The 23343-nt window shown below is 44.1% G+C and overlaps 1 protein-coding gene across 2 annotated transcripts in view; it reads right to left on the reverse strand.

Annotated features, from left to right (window-relative positions):
• The window catches only part of LOC144145804 (urease subunit alpha-like), a 92567-nt gene that overhangs the window by 14676 nt on the left and 54548 nt on the right, over positions 1 to 23343 (reverse strand). For both annotated transcript variants that reach the window (XM_077677550.1, XM_077677551.1), the window contains exons 10-20: positions 22524 to 22610; positions 21051 to 21176; positions 17042 to 17313; positions 14926 to 14975; positions 13615 to 13687; positions 9786 to 9867; positions 7006 to 7250; positions 5534 to 5648; positions 3290 to 3478; positions 3072 to 3171; positions 1794 to 1900 (exon numbers count right to left, since the gene is read on the reverse strand). In XM_077677550.1, the coding sequence (XP_077533676.1) occupies positions 1794 to 1900; positions 3072 to 3171; positions 3290 to 3478; positions 5534 to 5648; positions 7006 to 7250; positions 9786 to 9867; positions 13615 to 13687; positions 14926 to 14975; positions 17042 to 17313; positions 21051 to 21176; positions 22524 to 22610 (1446 nt within the window). The remainder of the gene's footprint in view (positions 1 to 1793; positions 1901 to 3071; positions 3172 to 3289; positions 3479 to 5533; positions 5649 to 7005; positions 7251 to 9785; positions 9868 to 13614; positions 13688 to 14925; positions 14976 to 17041; positions 17314 to 21050; positions 21177 to 22523; positions 22611 to 23343) is intronic.

Genomic DNA, 23343 nt, shown 5'->3' on the forward strand with positions numbered 1-23343 from the left:
GTGGACCATGAAGGGTCTTTTCACGAAATCCAAGGACCCACACATGGCGCTTCTAGTATACCGTGACCCCCTGTAGTGAAAAAATACAGCCCGTCGCCGCTCCTCATGCGGCGACGCCTGCAAAAAACACTGTCGAAAAGTCCAGGCACACTTCAGCTGGAGTGGCCGCCACATGACGAAGTCAGAGCCAGGGATAAAACAATCCGAAGCAAACAAAGCCGGGACTTCAACCATTGTCACGCCGCCCATCAACTCCACCCACTCGCTGACGGGGAGGATGTGTGGGTGTAGGATACGGCAGGTGCAGCAAAGATGCTTAGCCCAGCAAGACGACCGCACTCATGTTGTTGAAACCCCAACAGGCATTCAGCAGAACCGACAGATTATGGTGTCATTCAATGGTGCAAGCATGCCTGACGGCCTTACGTCTGACAGTTGAAGCACGGACGAAACACCAGCACTGACTGTCAAGAACTCTGCGGATCTAAGAGGAGAGCTAACCTCAGATCAACGCATGGACCAGCCAGAAGCAACAGCTGCAACAGCAGCAATGCCACCATCAAGAATGTGCGCAAATGTCCACTTGTGACAGTGATCAGGTCCAGCTGACAGGTCAAGTGCCCGAAAAGACTGGACTTGTGAAAGCACAATCTCGTAGAAGGGGCAATGTAGTGGACGCGCACTTCATGGCACATGCTGAAGGTGTCTTTCCCACGCTGAGCTCGAGCAGTTCCGGTTACCTGAGCGCTGAATGTAATATGACTTATCGTGTTCTGCGCCTGCGCCGCGTTATCAGGCATTGAGGGAAGGGGGTTCCACCATTTCTCTTCGCTTAACAAATAGGTGAGTCCCAGTAACCGATCGGTGTGCATGCTTTCTTCGCCACTCGTCAACTGACAAGACAACCCTGACAGTCGATAGCAATGAATCATTATTTCCAGAACGAACAAGTGGTGGCTGATTGTCACAGACTACTACTCCAAATATCTAGAGACTGCCCATTTTGACCAGCTATCAGCAGCGACAGTGACAAGCCACTGAAAGTCCATCTTCACATCAGTATTTACCACCTTTGCTCATAAATATGGGTTTTGGCTTGCCAGCTCAAGCCCTCATTACCCTCAGAAGCTGAAGCAGAAGCTGCCGTAAAGATCATTATGCATCGATTTCCAAGATGAGAGGCCCCTACATCACACTTCTGGCCTACAAGACAACTCTGCTTCAAAATGGCTACAGTTCAACCCAGTTACTGATAGGATGCTGCTTGCACAGTAAGCTGCTCATGGCATTCAAGCTGCTCTTTACTGAGCTGCCCAATGTCCAAGCCATCTATAAGTTCAAACAAATGGACAGGGAAGGCCAGCATAAGGCTTACCATTGATGCCACAGCACACAGCGCTTGTGCGATATTTTCCACAATGACGATTGCTGACTTTGAGAAAAAGGAAACGGTAGTGCAAGCTACAGCCAAGTCAACATTGCGTACTGTCAATATAGAAGATGGATTTCTGTGTTGGAACGAAACTCCCCTTGTTCCTCTCGCTCAAGCTGACCATAAGACCACACAAGAAGTGGAAGGAGCTTCGCAACAAGATGAAACTTGCTCTGTGTTTTGGACGACAGGACAAAAAGAAGTTTGCTAGACATGAAACTGCTTTTTAGATGTTGGGCAGACTCTGAAACTGTGTTGCTTTTCAGTATGACACAAAGCAGCTCTCCTTTCCTGGCACATCGCCGCACAACCTTCACAAACATGAAGTGGTTATTAGAACCGACGATTGTTTAACACTCACCTTAGATACAAACACGGCCGAGTTCTTCCCAACAGAGAGCCCGTGTGCTCCAAACATGTCCCGCAGACAAATCGGTTCAGCTGTTGGGATGGATGCATTCGCCATACCTGTATGGAATATGCCAGGTTGAGTAAAGGTAGGCGACAGGTGTAAGTAATTGATATTGTTACCCTTATGGCATGCGCTTGACTATGTCGCAAATGCTGCCGACCAGAAAATGTGCGATTCTTTCAATTTATTGAGTCAAGCATAAAATGTTACCCATAACCTCGCTAGCCATGTAATATGCCAGTCACTGGCCGCAGAATGATGCAACCCGTTAGCAACAGTTCATAAAACATAAGCAACGAAAGGCACATTTCAGTTATACGTTTGTCCAACAAACTGCAGGGATGTCCAAATAGGGAACAACTTCAAAACACAAGTCATTCAAGACCTGAGTTATTCTGTACAAGAATAGTGTATTACATTACATCTGGTGCCAGACATTCTTTCATAAATCAGACAGCAACTTTTTAAAAACATTACAACTGGTGTCGCAGCTACAGCCTATTTACAACATACCTTGTGGTGTCAAAAATTAAGAAAGCAGATTTTTGGAGCACATTATAAAGCTGGTTATAAGGGAAATCGGCACAAACGTTAACAGACATACCAAATTGTTTTTCCGAAAACCTTTGGCATTTCGCACGTAGCTAGAGGGCACCACTTTTGGCCTAAAACTTTGTGACGTCACAAGAGGATTAGAGGGGAAACGCCTGCCCTGTGCTTAAATTTCAAAAACAGGGGAGAGGGGGAGGCACACTTTTTCACAACAAAAGTGCTGAGAAAGCTAACAAAAGGTCAAATCTCTCCATAAAAGTAAGTTTTATTTGCCTTTACTGGTCCGCTGATGTTTGCTATCCTGCTCTGCATTGTCCACCCTAGTGACACTAGTCCACCCCATCTCCCAAGTAGTGTTACCTGAAAAATATGGTGTACAGGACGTAAGACGTACACTACAGTGCAGAAGTTACATAGGTAAAGATGTATTTACAAAATGTGCTTACAAAGGGAAAGCACTGCCATAGCACAAGACTTGTCCACTGCCTCTTTTAGCTCCAGATAACAATGGCACCTTCCTGACATTTGCACTGGGATCAAGTGAAACTGTCGATTTCACATGCCCATTTGGGCAGCTATTATCTGGCCTCCTTTAACTACAATTTCGAGCTTCACACCAAAGAGAGACGGCTGCCATGCACTGGGATCAACTGAAATGCTGTCGATTTCACATACCCATTTGGGCAGATATTATCTGGCCTCCTTTGACCACAATCTCGGGCTTCACACCAAAGAGAGACGGTTGCCACAGCACCAGGTCTGCCATCTTTCCTGGCTGCGCAAACAAAGAAACAGAGCCAAGTGTATAAGACTTACAACAAGGTACATCATCTAAGGAAGCCAGGCTTTCCTCACAGTTGCGCATTAGATGACAAAGATAGCCCCGAACTAACCGTCACCGAGCCAACGTAGTAGTCGATCCCGTGGGCCAGCGCTGGGTTGATTGTGTACTTGGCCAAGTAACGGAGGACCCTGAAGTTGTCATTGTTGGGTGAATCCTCTTTCAGCTTGCCCCGGAAGATCTTCATCTTGTCGGCGGTTTGCCAAGTCCTGCTCACTACCTCGCCAATCCTGCCCATGGCCTGTAAAAGTCGCAAGGGGAATCAGTGAAGCTGAGCAAGAGATTTCTCATACCCATCCTCATGACCAACTTGATGGCTTCTGAATGATTCGCACATGCTAATACCCAGCATCAGCCGAACCTATGCTCTGTTCCCAAACCTCCCGATTTTGTCACTTTTTATTTTGCACCTACATAGTCTTCCTTCTTCGTAGCTCATTTTCCTATCCTTGATGATGATTCTTGTTTAATGGCACAAGGCCAACTGGGGGCAAAGAGCGCCAAACAAATCATTCATTAACGGCATGGTTACCCATGTCGCTCACGTGCTTTTTGTCCACGGTCACTTGCCCTGCTAAACTCCCCTTCTTATCAATTACTTGAGCCAAATGTCCTTACCATTAGTTTGCCATCAGATACACTGCGCATGTTTTCTAGTTTTAAGTGTGACCCCTAATATTGCTCTTTCTATTGCTCCTTGAGCTGACGTAGGTTTTCTTGCAAGTGCTTTGCAAGACACCATGTTCCGGCTCTGTAAGTTGATTATGTATGCATGCATTGATTTTGCGAAGAGAGCTTCACAAGAGGCACATCTGGTGGCACAACATTGTTGAACTAAATGAACAACAGAACAAGAACCAGGTGGCAAGCATGCATGGCATGTGGTTATTCCCTGGCATGATGCAAGCGCATCATCTGTGACAATACCGCAGCCAGAGAGACAATTTTTACTGAACCAAATTGCTATTGGGAAAATTATTGCAGTTTGGTATTAGCCATTCATTTGGTCGACTAATAGGACAGTTATTTCACCTATGTTGGGATAGTGTGACACAGTTCTCGTTCTAGTCTCCACACATAGAGTGCGAAAAGTCTGCAGATATTTCTTTTTTTTTTTCTTTTTTTTCCCAGTGATAGCGATAAGCTGCTCTGATCCCTGTTTTGGAGTGCTTCTCAAATGCATCTCAGTCCTTCTTTCTTTCTCGTAGAAACAGTTTGCTCTGAGTAATTGCTGGAAATAACTGTACTCATCTAGCTCTCCTGATATTACTGACTTACTTGTACAGCTGCCCACAAACTTGACACAAATTACGGAAAGTGTGGCATGCACTCCTGCCAGCGCCACGCAGTGATAGTCATCAGGTACGAGAAAATGCTCTCGACATGTTTATGGTGGCTGGTGATAGGTGGTGCGCATATCGCTTTGGCTAATTTTTTGATGGGTGTGCTTCCACGAGTTTAGCTTAAGGAAGCACCCTTGCACACCCCAGAACCACTTTGACTTCTTTATCTCAGCAACTTAAAGCAAGATAAATGTTTCTGACTCAAAATTTCTTATTGTCAGCATCGCCCTAGTTTCAGCATATTAGTGCTTCTAAACTTCATTTTGTTAGAGTGGCAGCCTATGGACCAAACTTGAGAGTTGCACGAGCAGATGAGGTGTCATTGCCTAAAGCCAAAACCTGCAGGCACTAGTAAAAGCAAGTGTAGCATGAAAACACTGGCACAACTTGATTGGTGCTCCGCACACCGGCATCACGGAAATCAATCAGCCGAAACTGATAAGCTGTGATTGCTCCCACTTGCATGAAGTGCTGTCGCTGCCACTGCTCGGTCATTGCTTATCAGCAGTCATTGCTCAATTAATTATCACGCCATCATTAGCAACTGTCATCAGCAGTTGCGACAGGAACACTACAACACACAGGACAGCAAGTTTAAAGTTAAAGCACTGCTCGTTTGCCCGCAGCATATGCAAACAAACATCAAAGGAATAAATTAGACTCTCCAAAATGCCAGGGTAGAAGGTAATGCTAATACCGTGTCAGAAAGGCTTGGCACCAGTCTTTTTAAAGGGTACTTAGATGCCACACTTTTCTCATGAGCGAAAAAATTCTTGAAAATTGAGTCGCACAATTACAGGTTTGTTTCCATGGCATCTTTTGCACTTGAATAATTTACTGGGGGTATGTTTTGCTAACACCAAGACACCTAATGTTCATTTAAAATACAAGTAGGTGCACAAAGCTGTTAATTTTCTCTACAGAATGTAGTGCAATGTAAAAAGAACACTTACAAGTGCGTCAGAGGTGTAAATGCTGATGGCCCCAATATCATGCAAGACGTCTTCAGCTGCAATAGTTTCAGCCCGAATTCGAGATTCTGCGAAAGCCAAGTCCTCCTTGACATTCCTTCAGAAAAGCAAGAAAAAAAAAGACATGAGCTGCATGCTGTGACCGCCTGGACAAGACTCAAATCGACCCAGAAGAATTGACTCGTTTTCTCAATGTTAAGTGCCTTCTTTTAACCTTAGTACATATATTGGCCATTAAAAATCATTTTGCATATTCGAAGATACCAGGCTACTGGTGAGAATAATGTTATTTGCCGTTACATTCTTCATACGTTCTTCAGCTTGCCATAAACTATCCAATTGTCTCAACTTTAAATATATCCAACTTTAGCAGGCAGAGAAGAAGAAAAGTGCAAGAATTTTTATCTGCAATAAAAGGGGCTTAGACTTAAGCATTTCAGAAACTTGGTATTGCAAATATTATTTTTGTTCTCACCAGAACAAAGCCATGCTATTCTCATGTCATACCCAACATGACTACATGAAATATAAACAGAATTATCACAAACGGTTAACAAACTGTACTTCATGCGCCATAAGACAAATGTTGCAGCTTTACTATCTAATACGCGAACCTTGTAGGTTACCTTGATGTGCAAAAAAACAAAAAAACAAAAAAAAACAAAGCCAAGCGGACAAACTCTTGCCACACTAGGAATGTTCCAACATGTGACAGTTATCTACAAAATGAACTTTTTTTACCAGAAATTCATAGACTAATAACTGAAAAGCGAGAACATGTAAGCCGCCATCATGAAACAACAATAATAACGGGCCTCTGAAGTTATTTCAATTTCACATCCAGTCCTAATGACGATGTCATTCCTAACGGTTATTTTCAGTGGGGGGGGGGAGAGAATTTTCGCGCTATAACTGCCATGCCCCTGCCACGAATCCTGTGTAAATACTAAAACACACGGACTCTCCTGAGGCCGTTACAAATACTGCCAAGAGTTTCATAATAGTGGGTATCTTTTCTTTCCCTCATAAACTTATGTTTTCCAACAAGTACGATGTTCCATTGAAATAATTCAACAACCAACATCAAGAGAGATTCAAATGAAGAGTCCCTTAAAATTTAATGGCATACATGAGTGAGTATGTTGAGTGAGTATACATGAGTGAGGCCAGGGAACACGAAAATGCCACACAGTGAGCAAAGAGGAAGACACTCACTAAAGCTAAAACCACCACCAGATGATCCAGCCGCACCATTTACGACGCAAAGATTATACACCACACATATGTCCCTCTGATGACATATACACTGTCGCAACAGATGACAACACAATCATGACTGGCCTACCATTAGACATAGAGGATTACCGAGCTTGAAATAAAATTTAATGCTTTCGTATTGCCACATGTTAGCAGTTGTAAGTGTCTCCAAATTCTTTTTTTTTTTTTCTCGGTACCTGTCCAGGTGATGGCAAATGATGAGCATGTCGAGGGCCTCCTCGATGGTGTTACGTGTGTATGGCCTGGTGGGGTTTGTGGACGAGGGCAGGACGTTGAGCTCGCCACAGATGCTAATGATGTCCGGTGCGTGGCCACCCCCAGCGCCCTCTGCGTGGTACGCGTGGATCGTCCTGCCGTCAAACGCCTCGATCGTCTGTTCCAGGCACCCCGACTCGTTCAGCGTGTCAGTGTGAATCATGGCCTGCCAGGGAGGCAGAGAGAAAAGGCAGCAACTTGCATCACACTTTGCATCACACTTATCCACTTTATGAGCAGATGATCAGATAAGCCAAAAGGCCCAACTGTGCTCAGATTGTAAAGGAAGGCACGACCAATACACAAAAAAAACGAGAAGCACGCCTGTTTATTCTGCACATCATACTGCTGTAATCTAGTGCAGTGGTCCTCAAATGAGGGTCCGCAATTGCATTTCAGGGGTCCACGAAACCCTCCCCAAAACTTTTCAACCCCCCCCCCCCCCCCCCCCCCCCATTCATCTTTCCTTTTTGCTAAACCTTGTTGGAAACACAAAAAGGCGGCTTCGCTACATGACGTTTCATTTTTGGTGTAGCTAGTGTAGCATAAGGCCCATGTTTTAATGTTGGCTTTTTGCATGACACGCCAGCTCTGCGGAAAAGCCAGACACACAAAAGGCCGCTTAGCTTTGGTGACTTTCAGCTGCAAGAGCAAATTGTTTGACAAAATGACACGTATCAGCATAAAAGTCAGGCAAAAAAGGTGGGCATTGATAAGTATGTTGGTGACTTTAGCTGCAAGTGCAACTTCTTGGAAATTATGACATGGATCAACATAGTTCATCGTGGGGTCCCCCATCCCTTTTGCAAGCCCGGAAGGTGTCCCCGACTCATTCATGGTTGAGAACTGCTGATCTATAGTGAATGCAGCACTCCTTTTTCTAAAACTTGTGGCACTGTTAAGCGCAACAGTACGTCAAGTTATTCTTTTACTAATTTTTCTCTATAGCTTGATGTTACTCTTCACGTAAAGCCCCGCCCAAGGCAGCATCTGGCCTGCTTTCCCCTGAGCAAGCAAATGTATTGGGCCTTAACATAGGAGACCACACTGGTACGGTTTAGAACAGCAGCACATGAGGACAATAATAGAGCCAACGAGACAGGAAAAACTTTGTTATAAGCGGTATTTTGACATAAGCAGTACCACAGAGACACCATAAACATACCCTTAGAAATGCACAAAACTCTAGGCGTGCAAATAACAAATTTTTGACTGTGAATCAAACATAAATAAAAAAACTGACTGCAAATACAATCTCATACTTTTAATACAAATATTCTGGCTTTATACGCATGGGTCTTTTAAACATAGCAGTAAATAATGCTAATCTTGTATCAGGACTTCCCAAACCTACCCTATGTTAACATCACAATGCTCAGTAAAAGAAATAGTACAAAAATAATATATTTCTGATAAGTTCCAAAACAATGCCATTATTCAAACAATGGGACAAACAATACATGAGACACTTTGCTACCTGATGACAGTGACGCTGTGATTGTCTTATGTTGTATATGCCAGCATACAGACCTTGGCGTACAAGTTTCTGCAGCACAACGCACTTAATTTTCTGGCCCCAAGCCTAACACGTACAAAGTATGAACATTTACCTACCTGAATAGTGGCCGAGCTCTCATCCAGTCACAACACCATAACAATTGTGATGATGCAAAAGAAAATTGTAATTCGAATTCCCCCATATAATTAGAAGACACACAAAGATAACTTCACAGCCTCTCAGTAAGTTTCATCGCACCAACATCATGCCTTTTCTCATTGCTTATGGCTTCCCGTAATACAGCAACATTGAGCACTCCATGTTCAACGCGTAATGAAAGGGAGCATATTTACACTTCAGATGGCTCTCTGAGTCTATAGTTGCGGGAATACCCCATCACCGCGGCTGCCACACTTTCTCATTCAGGCAACTACATCAGTATACTGTATATGGGAGGGAGCCTCGCTGCAAGTAAGCGATGGCAGGACCATTTTAAGAATTGCTGAACTCTCCTTAAAAGAGTATACTGACATGAAATTTTTGTGTTACACTTTTTCCGCTGCTATGGGTGCCTACCAGCCCACCAATCATACAATAGCACATCAGATGGTCGATTGCACAGTAAATAATTACTTCGGACTTTGTTTATTTGTGTCAGTTCTGGTTTCGATGCAACGAACAACGAGGCGGCCCCATGACAGGAGGATGCTCTTGATGTCACTGTTGTCGCCGAACCACAGCCCGTCTGTACGTGCGCGCTTCCAGACTCACTGTGGTTGCACACGCCCGGGCAGTATGACGTCAGTCCAAAAACTGTGACATAATGCACAAGGCACAGCAGTGCGCACCAACAGCAGCCAACTGCCTTGGCCAAGTTAGAGAGCTCAGATGTCAGCAATTTAAGGTGCAGTGCTCAACGCGTCGAAGTCGAAAGGGTATTTATTCTGAGCTTTCTCGTGTGCGCAAATATAAAAACTGAATCACAATATTTTCTACTGAATGGTTACAGTTGAAACGTCCTGAGAGATATTTCTATACATAAAGGAAGCTTTTTACATAGTCTCAGCTTTGAAATTTCATGTCAGTACTCCTTTAAATAAATTTCTGCAACACTGCTTTTGTCTGATGGGGTGACACGACACAGCTGCATCTATCATGGCAAAGAACGCTGAGCAATGCATTAATATAACAGAAGTTTCCTACCTGAATGTCATAAAAGTCAGCAACTTGGAGGCAAGCGTCAATGGCAGCAGGGGTTGCTGCCCAGTCCTCGTGCAACTTTAGCCTGGGCAATTACAAAACGCAGCCAATAAAACAAAGTCAGAAAAAACCTTAACCGGAACATTTATTATTCACAACAAATAAGCACTGCTGACTTTTAAGTGGACACAAAGTGAAGATTTAATGCAATTGGATGTAATACAAGGAAAAACAACAAAACCACACCGAAGCTATCACAGTGTACCTCCGAAAAGTGCAATTAGATGTATATTTCTTTTGTTCAAGATCTCCTTGCAACCACAATGCTTTCTTAAAGCAAGTCAATCCTTGCCCTTGCTAATTTTGCACTCAATTGACACACTACACTTATTCAACGTATTAATTACTTTTTCTAATTATGCTTTTCTTTCTTATCTGTGATTTATTTCAGTTGAAAAGGCATCAGATTTTCCATGACTTAAAGTCTGAGCTGTGGAAAAGTTTTTTAGTCAAGGTAAAAATAGAACCAGGCCAGTTTGGCTGGCTCATTACATTAGCTGTAGCATGACAAATATTCTGAGAAACTAAAGATGCTAAAGCTCCTAGCACTGTTCAGGATGTCACATTTCGACACATCACGCAAAATTCGTGTTAAGTTTGGTTCAGGGCCTTCCAAGCAACAACAGCAGCTCTGATTTTGCCGAAACTAAAACTTGCTAGTATTTTCAATTTTGCATCAGGATCGGGAAAAGTTTCAGAATAAAGCTGGGAAGTGCAACAAGAAATATGCTTTGTAACAGGTGGAGGTCTTGCATGCGCTATTGCATTCTCAAAGACTTTAGGTAACTGCAGCTTTTTTGCTCACAATGGAAGTCAGAAGCTTTACCTGCACAAGGCCACAGAAGGACAACTTTGCAAAAAATTAAGCAGTGTTTCTTGTTTCTATAAACTTTGAGCATGATTTATGAGTGGGGACAGAACTAATAATAATTAATAGATTGGAAAACCTCATTAGCAGCAAGATATTGTAGCAGCATTATTATCCGTGCACAGTAGCTAGCAGTTCAAGGTGATCAGGGGCTGGCTTAGAAGTTTTTAAACAAAACCATGGCATTGCTTTAAGACTAGCTTGTGGATACTAAAGAGGCCATTGCATCACACGATCTCACCAACAATAAAAGTGTGAGCCCGATGGAGGCGAAAAGCAAAAACGCCCGTGCGTACAAGATTTCGGCGCACGTTAAAGATCTCCATGTGGTCAAAGTTAATCCGGAGCCCTCCACTACGGCGCGCCTTACCACCTGCGTTGCGTCGGCACGTTAAACCCCACAATCAATCAAAGTGAGCCCAAACTGCTGATGGCAGTGCAGGAGGATAGGCCAGAAGACACATTTAATGCAGATGAAACTGCTCCGTTTTACAATTCGCTGCCTCAAACGACTCCCTGGGAAAATAGATTGCTTCAAACGCAGCAAAAAAAGGAAAGAGGCAGTGTGGCTTTATTACAATGCAGCGGGGACTGAAAAGTTGAAGCCACTTGTGATCGGAATGTCAGCGAAGCTGCAATGTTTTTAGGGCATGCGTAGCCTTCCAGCAGATTATGTGGCGAACAAAAAAGCCTCGATGACGGCGGGGTTTTTCCAAACCTGACTTTTAATTGCTACTGGAGAAGACAATGCATGTCCAGAATCGCAAGATTGCTCTTCCGATCGACAACTGTGCAGCGCACAACAAAGGTCCCAGTGCTGAATCACATCAAATCATTTTCCTGCCTGAAATGCTGTGTCAGCGCTGTAACCGTCAGACCGAGGTATCGTACAGTCCGTCAAAGACACTACCACCCAAAAATGCGAGTGAATTCCACTGAACGTCCAACCCAGCACTAGAAAGTCAACCAGCACCAACATGTACCAACTAATTCAGATGGTGGACTGGCGCACAGTAAAACTTGCCCGCCGACACTGCGCACAAATACTGGCGCAGTGCTGGCTTCGCTGCTAGTAACAACAGATTATGGTGTGCTAATGACTATAAGTTATTCAGCCTTGCCACAGAGCAGAAAGAATCGGTAAACACAGCATAGGTTGTAATGCCTGACGACTACATCTCAGTGACAATGAGGTGCTGGTTTGCTCTAAAACTGACAACATTGTGGAGGCCACTCAACAAAAAAGGGACACTACAAACAAGCAGACAAGGAGCAATGAAGAGCTGGCGGAGGTAGTGGCATTTACGTTTGGAAAGTGAAACACACAGAGTAACAGGAGATGGTAAGAAAGAACCCAAACAAGTAGATTTATTAACCTACAGGACATTTACACAAGGACCACGAACCAAACCGATTACACGAACATGGAACCAATTAGCGCACATTCCTCTTCGTGCATAGTGACAGAAGTTTTGCTCCCGTAAATGTTACCCTCTTGATGGATATGAAATGCCTCTGCTGGTTTCTTAGCAGCCTGGTCATTATGCTGATAAAGAACTTCAGTATCGTTATACAAAATGTGACACCCCCATTTCTTGCAGTGAGTGGGAAGGATGGCACTTGTGGAGTGTAATTTTTAATATGAGAGATGCTCTTTCAATCGCTTGATTGATTGATTGATTGTAGGGTTTAACGCGCCGACGCAACGCAGGCGATGAGGCGCGCCGTAGTGGAGGGCTCCGGATCTTTCAATCGCACATTCAAACACCATCCCATCTGACGTTCGTACACGCACCCATGGCCTGCCACGGTGGCTCAGGGGCCCAGACATCATGCAGCTGAGCCCAGGGCCATGACTTGATTCCCAGCCAATGCGGCTGCTTTTCAGGTGAAGGCAAAAAGCAAAACTGCCCGTGCATTGCGATTTTGGTGCATGCTCAAGATCGCTAGGTAACCAAAATTAGTCCTGAGCCCTCCTCTACGGTGCACCTCATAGCTGAAATTTAGCTTCAGTGTGTAAACCCCTCCCCCCACCCCAAACATTTTAGAAAAGCACATAAAAATGGTACTCTATATAGCATGCCAGTCACACACCGAACAAAAGGCTGTGCACAATTCACACTGCAGATGTACTTCCCGGCATTTGCTGTTAACTAGGCAACTCAGTTGGCCCACTTTTGTCTTCACAGAAAACAGCACTCTGAAACTGTATCGAGACCCCACAATCTTCAATCCGTGGGCCGTTTCATGCCCGTACGGGATTACAGCAAGTTTCCTCTCACAACCTTCCTTTACATTCTCTTTCTTGTTCTTTCTGGCACAACAGGCTTTCACACAGTACTAACAAAACAAACAGAGAGACCCCAGCTGTTTTAAGACAAGTGTATTGTAGTGGAGAAGGGGTCAATTTGTGGTCGCAGGTGTGAAAGCTCTCCATGCCTTGAAGGCCATGTGTTTATAATGTGCTCTTCCTTAATCATCCATAGGGGAGCGAGTTGAATGAGAATAATTTGGTTAGTTTGGAGTTCCTATGTTTATAGTTGGTGTCACACGAGTCTTCCCTCATGCAATGTTAGTAAAGTTGTGAATTCTGGTGGCACAAAGCCGAACCTACATACGGGGATCCACCTGGCTCCTGAGGTGGGCTGGTGTTATAAACACTGTTCAGATCAACAAGGTGCATGATGTCAGTGACATTCTCCCCTCAGCAAATAAACCTCCTTTAGGCCTCATCGGACAGCTGCGCCTCTTTTGCAGACACGTCCACAAGTGCGATTGAAGAGAAATAGAGATCAATCAGCAAACAGCAAGAATGAATAAAGTAACTTCCCATCACTGTGAAATGGTGCTAGATTTAAAGCACGCACAATGCAGAAGTTCCCAGAGTAGTTAAAAGGCACTCACCCCATAGCACCAGCTTCAACTTGAGCCACGAGTTCAGGTGCCAAGCCCTGCGTGTACGAGGTATTTCCTTTTCCTGCAACAGCATTTCAGTAGAACATGACCTCAATAGCACCACTACCATTTTTCCAACCAGTCGCAACTACGTCTTATTGCTTCCATGAAAGTTTGGAGATTACAGGAGACAGCAAGGACAGATCTTGTTTAGGGATGAAGTGGCTTGCAAATGCAAAACTTGCAGCCCAGCTTTGGATTGTTTCAAGGAGCCCATTGCGCTCCTTTGTCTGGTAAAAAAGATTTCCCAATGTGCGTGCTTACATGTCATTCAAGTGAAATGAAAGTTTCCGTGTCTGGCTGATCTCAGTTATGCACCACATTAATATAAGCCAAGCTAACAGATACTGCGGGGATATAGATGTGGTCTACTCGCATTAAGTGCACATGCACAGCGCGAACGGCTTTCCAGGAAGGCGGGGGTTACTCCTTGCATCCCCTCACCCTGAAAGGAGGTATGGGTTGACCACTGCACAACGGACAATAAGCCACATAGGGTGTGACACAGGCTGTCCCTCTGCTCGTGAACAAATACGCGCTGGTCACCCAAAAGATGACTGCCGGGCCCGGCCCTGTTCAGGTACCATGCATACTGCTCGCTTTGTGGCTTACGCTTGAAGCGGCCTCTTGTGTGAGATCGGCGCTTACAGGGGGTCGGTTTTGCATGCACCCTTTGACTTCGCACTGCCTGCTTGTGCAGGTGATTTGAGTAGTTATTGGTAGCTCGGCCAATCTTTGGTCCTCCCGATTATCCCTGGAGTCGATCACCCGCAGCACTTCGGCGGCTCACACAGCTGGAAAACAGCTGTTAATTCCCCACCTCGTGTGGATGAGCTTTTACCAGAGGATGAGCTTTTACCTCATTTTACCAGAGCTGTGGTTCTATTGTGACATCCCACGCATTAAACGTCATTCTGCAGTGAGATATTGTCCTCTCGAAGCGATTACGCACACGTGGCAAGAGCCGACCCTGCTTTACGGCTTGGCTTGCTCGAACCTGTAGTAGGCATGTTGGCAGCCTGCGCTGTATTAGATAGAAGATTCCCTTAATACATAGTCGTAAAAACCCATACTGGCCACTTCTGCATCCATCACTATTACAAACCTCTACAAAAACACCATGCTTTCTTAGGTAGTAGTCACTAAACCACTTGTGTGGCTAGAAAGAACCTGTTTCCAAAACTGCGACAAATAACTGATCAAAAATATGGCACTCATGACACAATTCTGAGACTAGGGCAGGCTTTGGTTGACTCATACCTGTGAATCCAAAGTTCACTGGCATGCTGTCCGTGCTCTGTATCATGTTCCTGAAAAAAGATACCCGCATAGAATAAGTAATTAAATTTTTAGAAATTATGTCATCGCAACAAAGGTCATCTAAAAAGATGTACCAGGAGTCAGACACAGAAATTCATCTAAATTTTAAAAACTCTGGCTTTACTCAACAAGATAAACAACTTCTAAACCATTTCCCCACCTATGAAGGTGCAATCATCAGTATAACAACTGGCTCAAATGGCTTACAATTATCAAGCACATGAAGAGAATTTATTAAAACGTATATCACGGTGCAGCAACTATTAATAGCAGCACTGCACTTAAAACAGGAAATCCAATCAGTCCAAGAAAACCAATCAATCCATGAAATGCGTGCCAAGGAGGAGGGCGGGGTGCCATCAACAAGTGCAAGTTTGCTTCAAGTCCTTAGAATGTTCAAAGAAAGCATCCAGAGACATACATAACAACACATGAAGCACCTGGATACGACAGAAACACTCCAGGTATTGTTCCTGACTTACATGAAGCACGTACTCCAATTGCAAAAAGAGGCCTCTTCACCAATTCACAACCAGACGACACTCCAAACGACTCATCATAATTTTATGCACACACCAGAGTAGTGAAAACATCACCCACTGTGGTCGGGCTCGAAGGCACGCCACACAATGATTTCGTCACAATACAAAATTACCACCATGGATTAGAATAACACAGCACTGGAATGCTTTCTCATTTGAAGTTTGAGACGGAAAAGCATACTCAAAAGAGTTTGAAATGTTGCTGCCACTCAACACATAAACGATGCGTGGTTGAATATTCCACTGTGACTGCAGTGCGGACACATGCGAAATGCACAATGCCAAATCTAGCCAGCCACTCACTTGTCAGGAGAACTTCACAGCCCCTCAACTATACAAAATCCCAAACATCAGCTGGAAGTGCCGCCAAAATCAGCAGATTCCAACGGACACTACAGAATCAAGCATACTATAATCATCCAGTTGTGATAACACATCAGTGGTCACGGTGCCTCCAGAAGCAAAATTTGTAAGACCTACCAAATTTCCCTCGCACAAGTATCAGTGAGGTTGCCCACACACGTCAACTACTTTTTTGGCCCGAAAGAGAGACTTTATAGGCAGGATGAAATTTAAAACAGCACGAAAAACAAGGATGAGAGAGGGAGACATCACAGTGCCATGGTGTCTCTTTCTCTCGTCCTTGTCTTTTGCAGTGTTTCATATCTTATCATGCTTGACCAAGCAGCCCAAGCTTCCACATTAGTCACTTTAGGCAGATTTGAGCCAAAACATCAGTGCGTAATAGCTGGAGTGGAAAGCGCTTAAACTTAGAACAGTAGCAACAGGGACTAGAACAAGAACAACACAGGACTAAGCAAAACTAACAACTTTCTGGTCCCTGTTGCCACTGTTCTAAGTTCAAGCACTTTCCACTCCAGCTATGCAGAACCAACTAGTCCCTGTTGATGCCCTGTTTCGTAATAGAGGTAAACAAAGATCTGTTAAAGGAGCCATGAAGAGAAAATGCAACATCGTTTAATTTGAAAGAACTAGGATTCAGTATCTCACTCTGCTCCCTTCCAGCCGCAAAAGACGTTTTTTAATGAAAAAAATGCAAGAGGTATCGAAAAACTTTCAAATTTCGTGCCACAGTGACGTCTTATGGAGAAGAGTGACGTCATACGGGCCAACAATAAAACATAATTTTCAGTGTGTTAACCGCACGTTAGCATTCAAGTGATGCGGTCAAATAGAACTAGATGCCCCATTACAGTGGTCCAGTCATGTGTCTTCGCGAACAGTCAGTTAGGCGGCCACCAATCGCACAAACAAGGTTCTGTGACGTCAGAGAAAAGTTGCGGGAAATTGGCTAGGAAGTCGCCACTGCTTCACACGTTTTCTTTAATATCTCCATTATTTGTTCGAAGATTGCGATGATATTGGTGTCATTGTTATCGGGACTAAGCAGTCTTTCTAATAAACCCAACTTGTATTTTGTCTTCACGGCTCCTTTAATAAGAAATATACATTCCACCATAACTTCTCGCTTTTGGGTGTACTAAGGCACTCACCGAATGCACTCAGGGCCTGGAGAGCAGGTGGTCGCCCGAGTTCCTTCGGCCGGTCCCGAGCCGCCACCAACCAGGGTAGTGATGCCCCCGGCAATGGCCTGCTCGATAAGCTGGGGGCAGATGTAGTGGACGTGGGTGTCGATGGCCCCGGCCGTCACGATAAGGCCCTCGCCAGCCACCACCTCCGTGCTGCAGCCAATCACGAGCTTCGGGTGGACACCGGCCATTATGTCGGGGTTCCCCGCTTTGCCGATGCCCACTATCTGGTTGCCCTGCAAGCAGAGGCAGCGGTTGGCCGGATTGATGAGAACCCTTTGGCAAAGTGACACGAATCACCGTTAAAGCTGTTGTTGTGACCATTGTAGCGATGGGAATGATGACAGCATTGACACAAAAGACGGAGCGTAGCATGATGCCTATACTAGAAAGATAAATGCCACTGCCCTGAACTTACGATTAAGTGTACTGAATCCATGTTATTTCAGAAATGCCAATGTCCGCACAAAAGCTTGCTCTCGCATGACAATTTAACAGCACTTTCATATAATGTGCACCCACGAGAGCTGGTGTGAAGAGATAGTTTCAATAACTGTGCAGCTGTGAGTCCAAAGCTGTAGTGTCTCCACCAATCTTCCTAGCGTCTGCATCATTTTGTTCTGCTATACTACGATGAGGTTACTGTACATGGGGAGGGAAGGGGGCAGGAAAGTAAGCATAGTAATTTGTAATCAGTACAAGTGAAGCCACGCTTAAAGCCAGGAAAGGCCATGGTGAGATGTCATATACAGTCGATTCCGGATATATCAAACTCCAAGAGGATCGTGAAATAGATTGATATATCAATAATTTGAAATATAAAATATGCCCATCTGAAGCTTATACGAACACTCCACACATCTCTGGCAGCTTTCCGAGATCGCAACAAGCGCTAGCTTCCCCATTTGTTCCTAAAAGCACAGAAAATACATAACACAGCGCGACGACCACGTCACTATATTTAGCACGAAAAGGTCCATGAGCTTCGCTTGCTTTATCTTCTGCATCATGAAGTTCACCAAACTGCCTTCAGGGTTACTAACGCCATTCAAACGAGGAAGCCCGGCGCCGTCCACTACGCCGCCACGACCATGAATTACACCGAGTGCTGACGCAAGCTCAGCTGCCGTAGGCGGTTGGGAACGTCGTCAGGGTCACTAGTAAGGTCCGGTTATTCCGTAACAGTGATCTCCGCTGTGATCGCCGCATCGTTGCGATCCACCACAGCCTGGACGTCGTCGTCAACACTTACACATTTATGTGCTTTTCACATGGGAATGCTGACAGCTCTCTGATTCACTCTCGAGGAACTCAATGTCATTGTCTTTCGTATCCGAACACCTTTCGTCTGGAGTCACAACAACTGCGGAACCAGCCTCAGGAACACACACACGACATGCTCCAGAATGGCCGGGCTGCACTGCCTTCACCTTACGTTGGCTTGCTATGCAGTGTCGTGCTCAAGCGTGCTGCGCAGAGTTTTGAATTTGAAATGCCTCTGCAGCCGACTATTTCTTTTCACCGGCCTCCACCGGTCTAATCACGTCTACCTTCGTCTTTAAATCCAAATTCTACCATTTTTTCCACCCGCCGCGTTGGCTCAGTGGCTAAGGCGTTGTGTTACCAAGTCCAAGGACACAGGTTCGATTCCCAGCCACGGCGGCCACTTTTCTGATGGAGGCGAAGAGCGAAAACGCCCGTGTGCTTGAGATTTCGATGCACGTTAAAGACCCCGGAGCCCTCTACTGCAGCACGCTTCATCACCTGTGTAGCGTTGGTGCATTAAACCTAATAATCAAGTCAAAATCAAATATAGCTTTTTTTTGTGACCATGGCTCCGAATACACGCTGCCGAAAACAAAAGAAACACGCACCTCGCCGCACGGGTCTCGATGCCAGCAGAGCCACAGCTGGGTCACAGTGCCTCCCGTCAGTTTCCCCTCCCTCTCCCCCTTTCGCATCCAATCACACCCTGCGATTCTCGTCATGAGGCTATCCACATGCTACCATATCGAGCTGGTGTTGAAGGCCATCCAAGTGACGCGACGTGTGAGAAGTCATCACCGTTGCCCACAACTCCCGCAGTGCCTCTGCACCTGCAGAGGCACTTGCAGAGCAGCGTTCGATATATCGAATGGGACGGTGTGTGAGAGTTTGACACCATGTAAAAAGGTGCTATACTTTTGCATAGGATTTCAAAGGGGATGTTTAGACTGTTCGGTATATGCAATAATTCGATATATCCGGGTTTGATATATCTGGGCTCGACTGTACATGCAATCTAGGCATAAAGTGTCGCATGCAAGTTATACACACGAGTGTGCATCAGCAGTGTGTTACGCTGTAACTGGAAGCAGTTTTATCATCCACTGATTATCAACAAGGCAAAAGTGCAGCAAAACTTCGCTGTCCTCCTCATCACTACACTGCCACAATAAAGAACCATACTTCTTAGCATCTTTTTTCTACATCTATAGTGGAAACCCAACCATCAGCCCCTAAAGCTCAGCAACTGCCTAAAGCACCTAATACTCACTCACTCAGTCACACACTACATCTACACCACATTTTTCGAACTTTACAATAAATACGGGCAAGATATACACTCTTTTTTTTTTGCTCTCCACAACTACAGTGTTGTTTGTTTCTGCACGGGCTGGTTAAAATAAACTTATTCATATTTGGTTTAACTCTTGTGGCCTTCCCCCTGCACGACCACTCCCCCACCCCCCCTCTTCTTCCTCCCACTTTTTGAGGAAGGCACACATGCCCATGGTTGGTTGTTTCTGTCATAACTCTGAAAGAGTGGTATGTTTAGTTACAGTAAAAATTGCAACAAAAATCATAATGAATTTGCACGGCATTCTATTACTGTGTTGCATTAACAGCAGCACAGTTTTCTCAGATTCCAAGTCCGAAGGAGCTTAATTGCCGCCACTACTTCATAAGATGATGTGCATCTTATCACACGATAAGATGCTACATAATAAGATCACACGATAAGTTTTCTATTCTCAATCAAAGCTCAAAGTCACAAAAACCACAGCTCCAGCCACCGACCAAAGAAGCAAATGGCTTCATGCTTAGGAATATATAGTTCAGACATTTGAAGTTAAAAAAGAGAAAGAAAAAAGCTTGCAAAGCTTCGGCACTTTGGAAGCTAGTTCACAGAACCATCAACATGTACCAGTGCATCGTCAAAGTTTATGGTACACTGCTAGATTCAAATTCACTACCGTGATCGCAAAGTAGGACGACATCCAAGAAAAATTTGCCGGTGCCTCCCTTCACCATGTGGGTGGCAGTTCCTGTTCAGTACAGCAGTTGTGACACTCACTTCTGTCTGTACACGCGGTAAAGTAAGAGAACCACTACGGATGGTAAAGCAAGAATAACTTGCACCATCTTAATTGCGACCCAACTCGTATGGCTGCAGATAGCATATAGTACTATCAATTAAGAGCACCATAAACAAACATTCCACGAGGAACCAGAAACCTAGTAGTGTTATTCTATGACTAGCACCGCTCATGTAACAGCAGCACTTTGGAACTAATGACTATTCCAGCTCTTGACAGGCACCCTTCTGAAAGCTAGGAATTTCGGGTCCAGCCCAAATGCAGAACAAGAACATTGCCTTCACTCCAAAACTTGGTAAGCACACTCTAGTCACAAGTTCTCACAACATAATCCAAACTAGGAATTCTTGTCACTTCATGCGATAAATCAATTCACAATAAGGTACGCAAGGTACGTCCCCTTTCATTTGGAGTAAAATTTGCTTATATAAAATAAAAATAAAAGCAGAATCTTCATCCAGGGGTAATGTATACTACGAAGCTTTTTCATTTGTGCTCAGGGTAAAAATATGTGAGCCCGAAAGTATAAACCGTCTGACTATATAAAGACAGCAGTGCATTGCCCATCCATACGAGCAGAAGTAGGAGAAGGGCAACATGCCCTCGCACTTTACCTTGATTCCAATGTCAGCCTTGACAACACCGAGCAAGGCATCCAGAATTACGGCATTCGTTATGACCACGTCCAAAACGTCCTCTGGTCTGCGACCGGCAGCTTGTCCCATGCCATCCCGTATCACCTGCAGATCACAAGCACTGCATTATTTCACACACTTCATTCACGCTTATGTCAGTTTTCACACCCTTAATTTTTTTGTGTAACTTCACAGTGTGTTAATGCGTATCACTTCTACCTATTCATACATAACATTTCTAAACACGAGTTCTCTTCAAATCAACAAGTTTTTGCATTCTAAGAAATTCCGAACTACGGTGGTTTTACCCACCAAAGCTACATTTGGGCTATATAAGGCGTGCCATAGTGTAGGTGTTTGGATTAATTTTGACCACCTGTGGATCTTTAATGTGCACCGTAATCTCAACACACTAGCGTTTCTGTTTTCTGCGTCTACCATAAAAACGCTGCCACGGCTAAGATCTTGGGCTCAGCAGCACACTGCCTTAGCCCACTGAGCCACCACAGCGGTACTTTCAAGTTTGACGTTTAAATCAGGATTCTATTCCTTAGCAATAATGAATGCCTCAAAGCTATTGCTCTGCTTCTAAACATTGTTTTCTTGCCTTTTCTATTCATGAATTGCTTGAGCTAATGCCTCCTATGGCCATATCAAACTTGATAACAATACTTGCCTTGCATCTAGGCCCACCATGGCACTGCAGTATGTGTGCAATATTTTACCATAAGTTTACTTCATAACCTTAATAATAAATAAGTGTCCGAGGGCATAACCTCTATTTATTGCATTGTAAAGGTGTGCAAATATTAGAAACTTTAAATAACTTATTAAAAGTGTTTACTATTAAATTCGATTCACTGTCCACACCTAATCTTCGAAATATTCTTGACCATCTGAATTCATGCAACTTCATTCCAGCTAGTGAACCTCCGGGGCAACCTCTTTTTCAAGCCATACTTTGGAATATTTGAGGGTCTTAAATTTAAGACTTAGAGCCTTTTTTACAGATTTAAAGTTAAGAAATGTCACAATATATGGCCTACGGAAGTCAGGTTGACTGCGACCTACGTGATGAGCTCGTTCAGTGTCGCCAGTTGCATGTTTAAGATGTGCCAAAAACAATTCCCTAACAATACATTCCGATTCCCCGTAGTCTTGCTGTTCAACCTCCTCAAGACCTCCGATGATAAAATTGTTCCTGCACATGTAGTTTTTCATACCATCAACAAGATCTGTGAGCTCTTCATAGGCCCTACTAATGTCAACTTTAATGATCTCCATTTTGTTGCAAATAGGTAAATATTTGAAGTAGAAGGTACAAAGACATCAAATATTCCACAACACAAAAAGGCTACCGTAACAACTTGCGTAATTTTGTTCAGCTGCATACTCTCCCCATGTGCATCTTTAAAATGTCTCACTGATTTGCCCCTCAAGTTGCAGACTTACCTTTCCACCACCAAACTTGACTTCATCCCCATAGTAAGTGTAGTCCTTTTCCACTTCAATCACAAGGCAAGTGTCAGCAAGTTTTACCTAGAAATAAAGCCACACCTAATGTTAGATAACCAGCTTAAAAGAACCATTAATACGTCATATAGTTTTGCTTTATTTGAATGACTGGGCTACTCAAGCCTCACTACAATTCCATTCAACGAAAGTTGTCACTACCATCATGGAGGAATTTGTGTTTAAAAGTTAAAATTTGAAGCTGCTAAGGGAATCTAAGCTGAATATCGCTTTTTGATAAGCAGTAGGAAGCCGACGGTTAGTACACTGCAAAGTTTAAAGCACTTTCCCGCACCTATTTGATTTTCTGCTATTCTTAGTACTTTTTTTTTTTCATTGACATCATAAAACAAAGATCATGCATCATAAAACAAAGATCTCTACTTTTTGTGAGCTTTTTCCAAGCACTTTAAGGAATGCAACACTGTCAGGCTAGTAGGCCAACTCCCAATGTAATGGCGCAGTTTAGGAAATAAAGTTGTCTCCTCTAAAGAAATAAGGCGCACAATTTATTATAATTCTTTCTATTTAAAATGCTACTGCACTGTGAAAAGACTAACACGGAGGTGTCACAATGTTCTTGGTGCTAAAGGTTTAAACCACCAAATCATCTTTACATATCTCCCATGCATTTTTGTGCTGTAGTCAGTTTTTAATCGCTCAGTCACCAGCAAATGGTGCTGTTATGAATTTCAACTATAATTATTTTGAACTGCAAGTTCACAATACTTTCTTAATTTGTGGTTGCTTCCGAAAGTCT

Source organism: Haemaphysalis longicornis, unplaced genomic scaffold, assembly GCF_048455015.1.
Source record: "Haemaphysalis longicornis isolate Haplotype H1 unplaced genomic scaffold, Haemaphysalis longicornis Haplotype H1 scaffold_7, whole genome shotgun sequence".
In the NCBI taxonomy this organism is placed as follows: Eukaryota; Metazoa; Arthropoda; class Arachnida; order Ixodida; family Ixodidae; genus Haemaphysalis; species Haemaphysalis longicornis.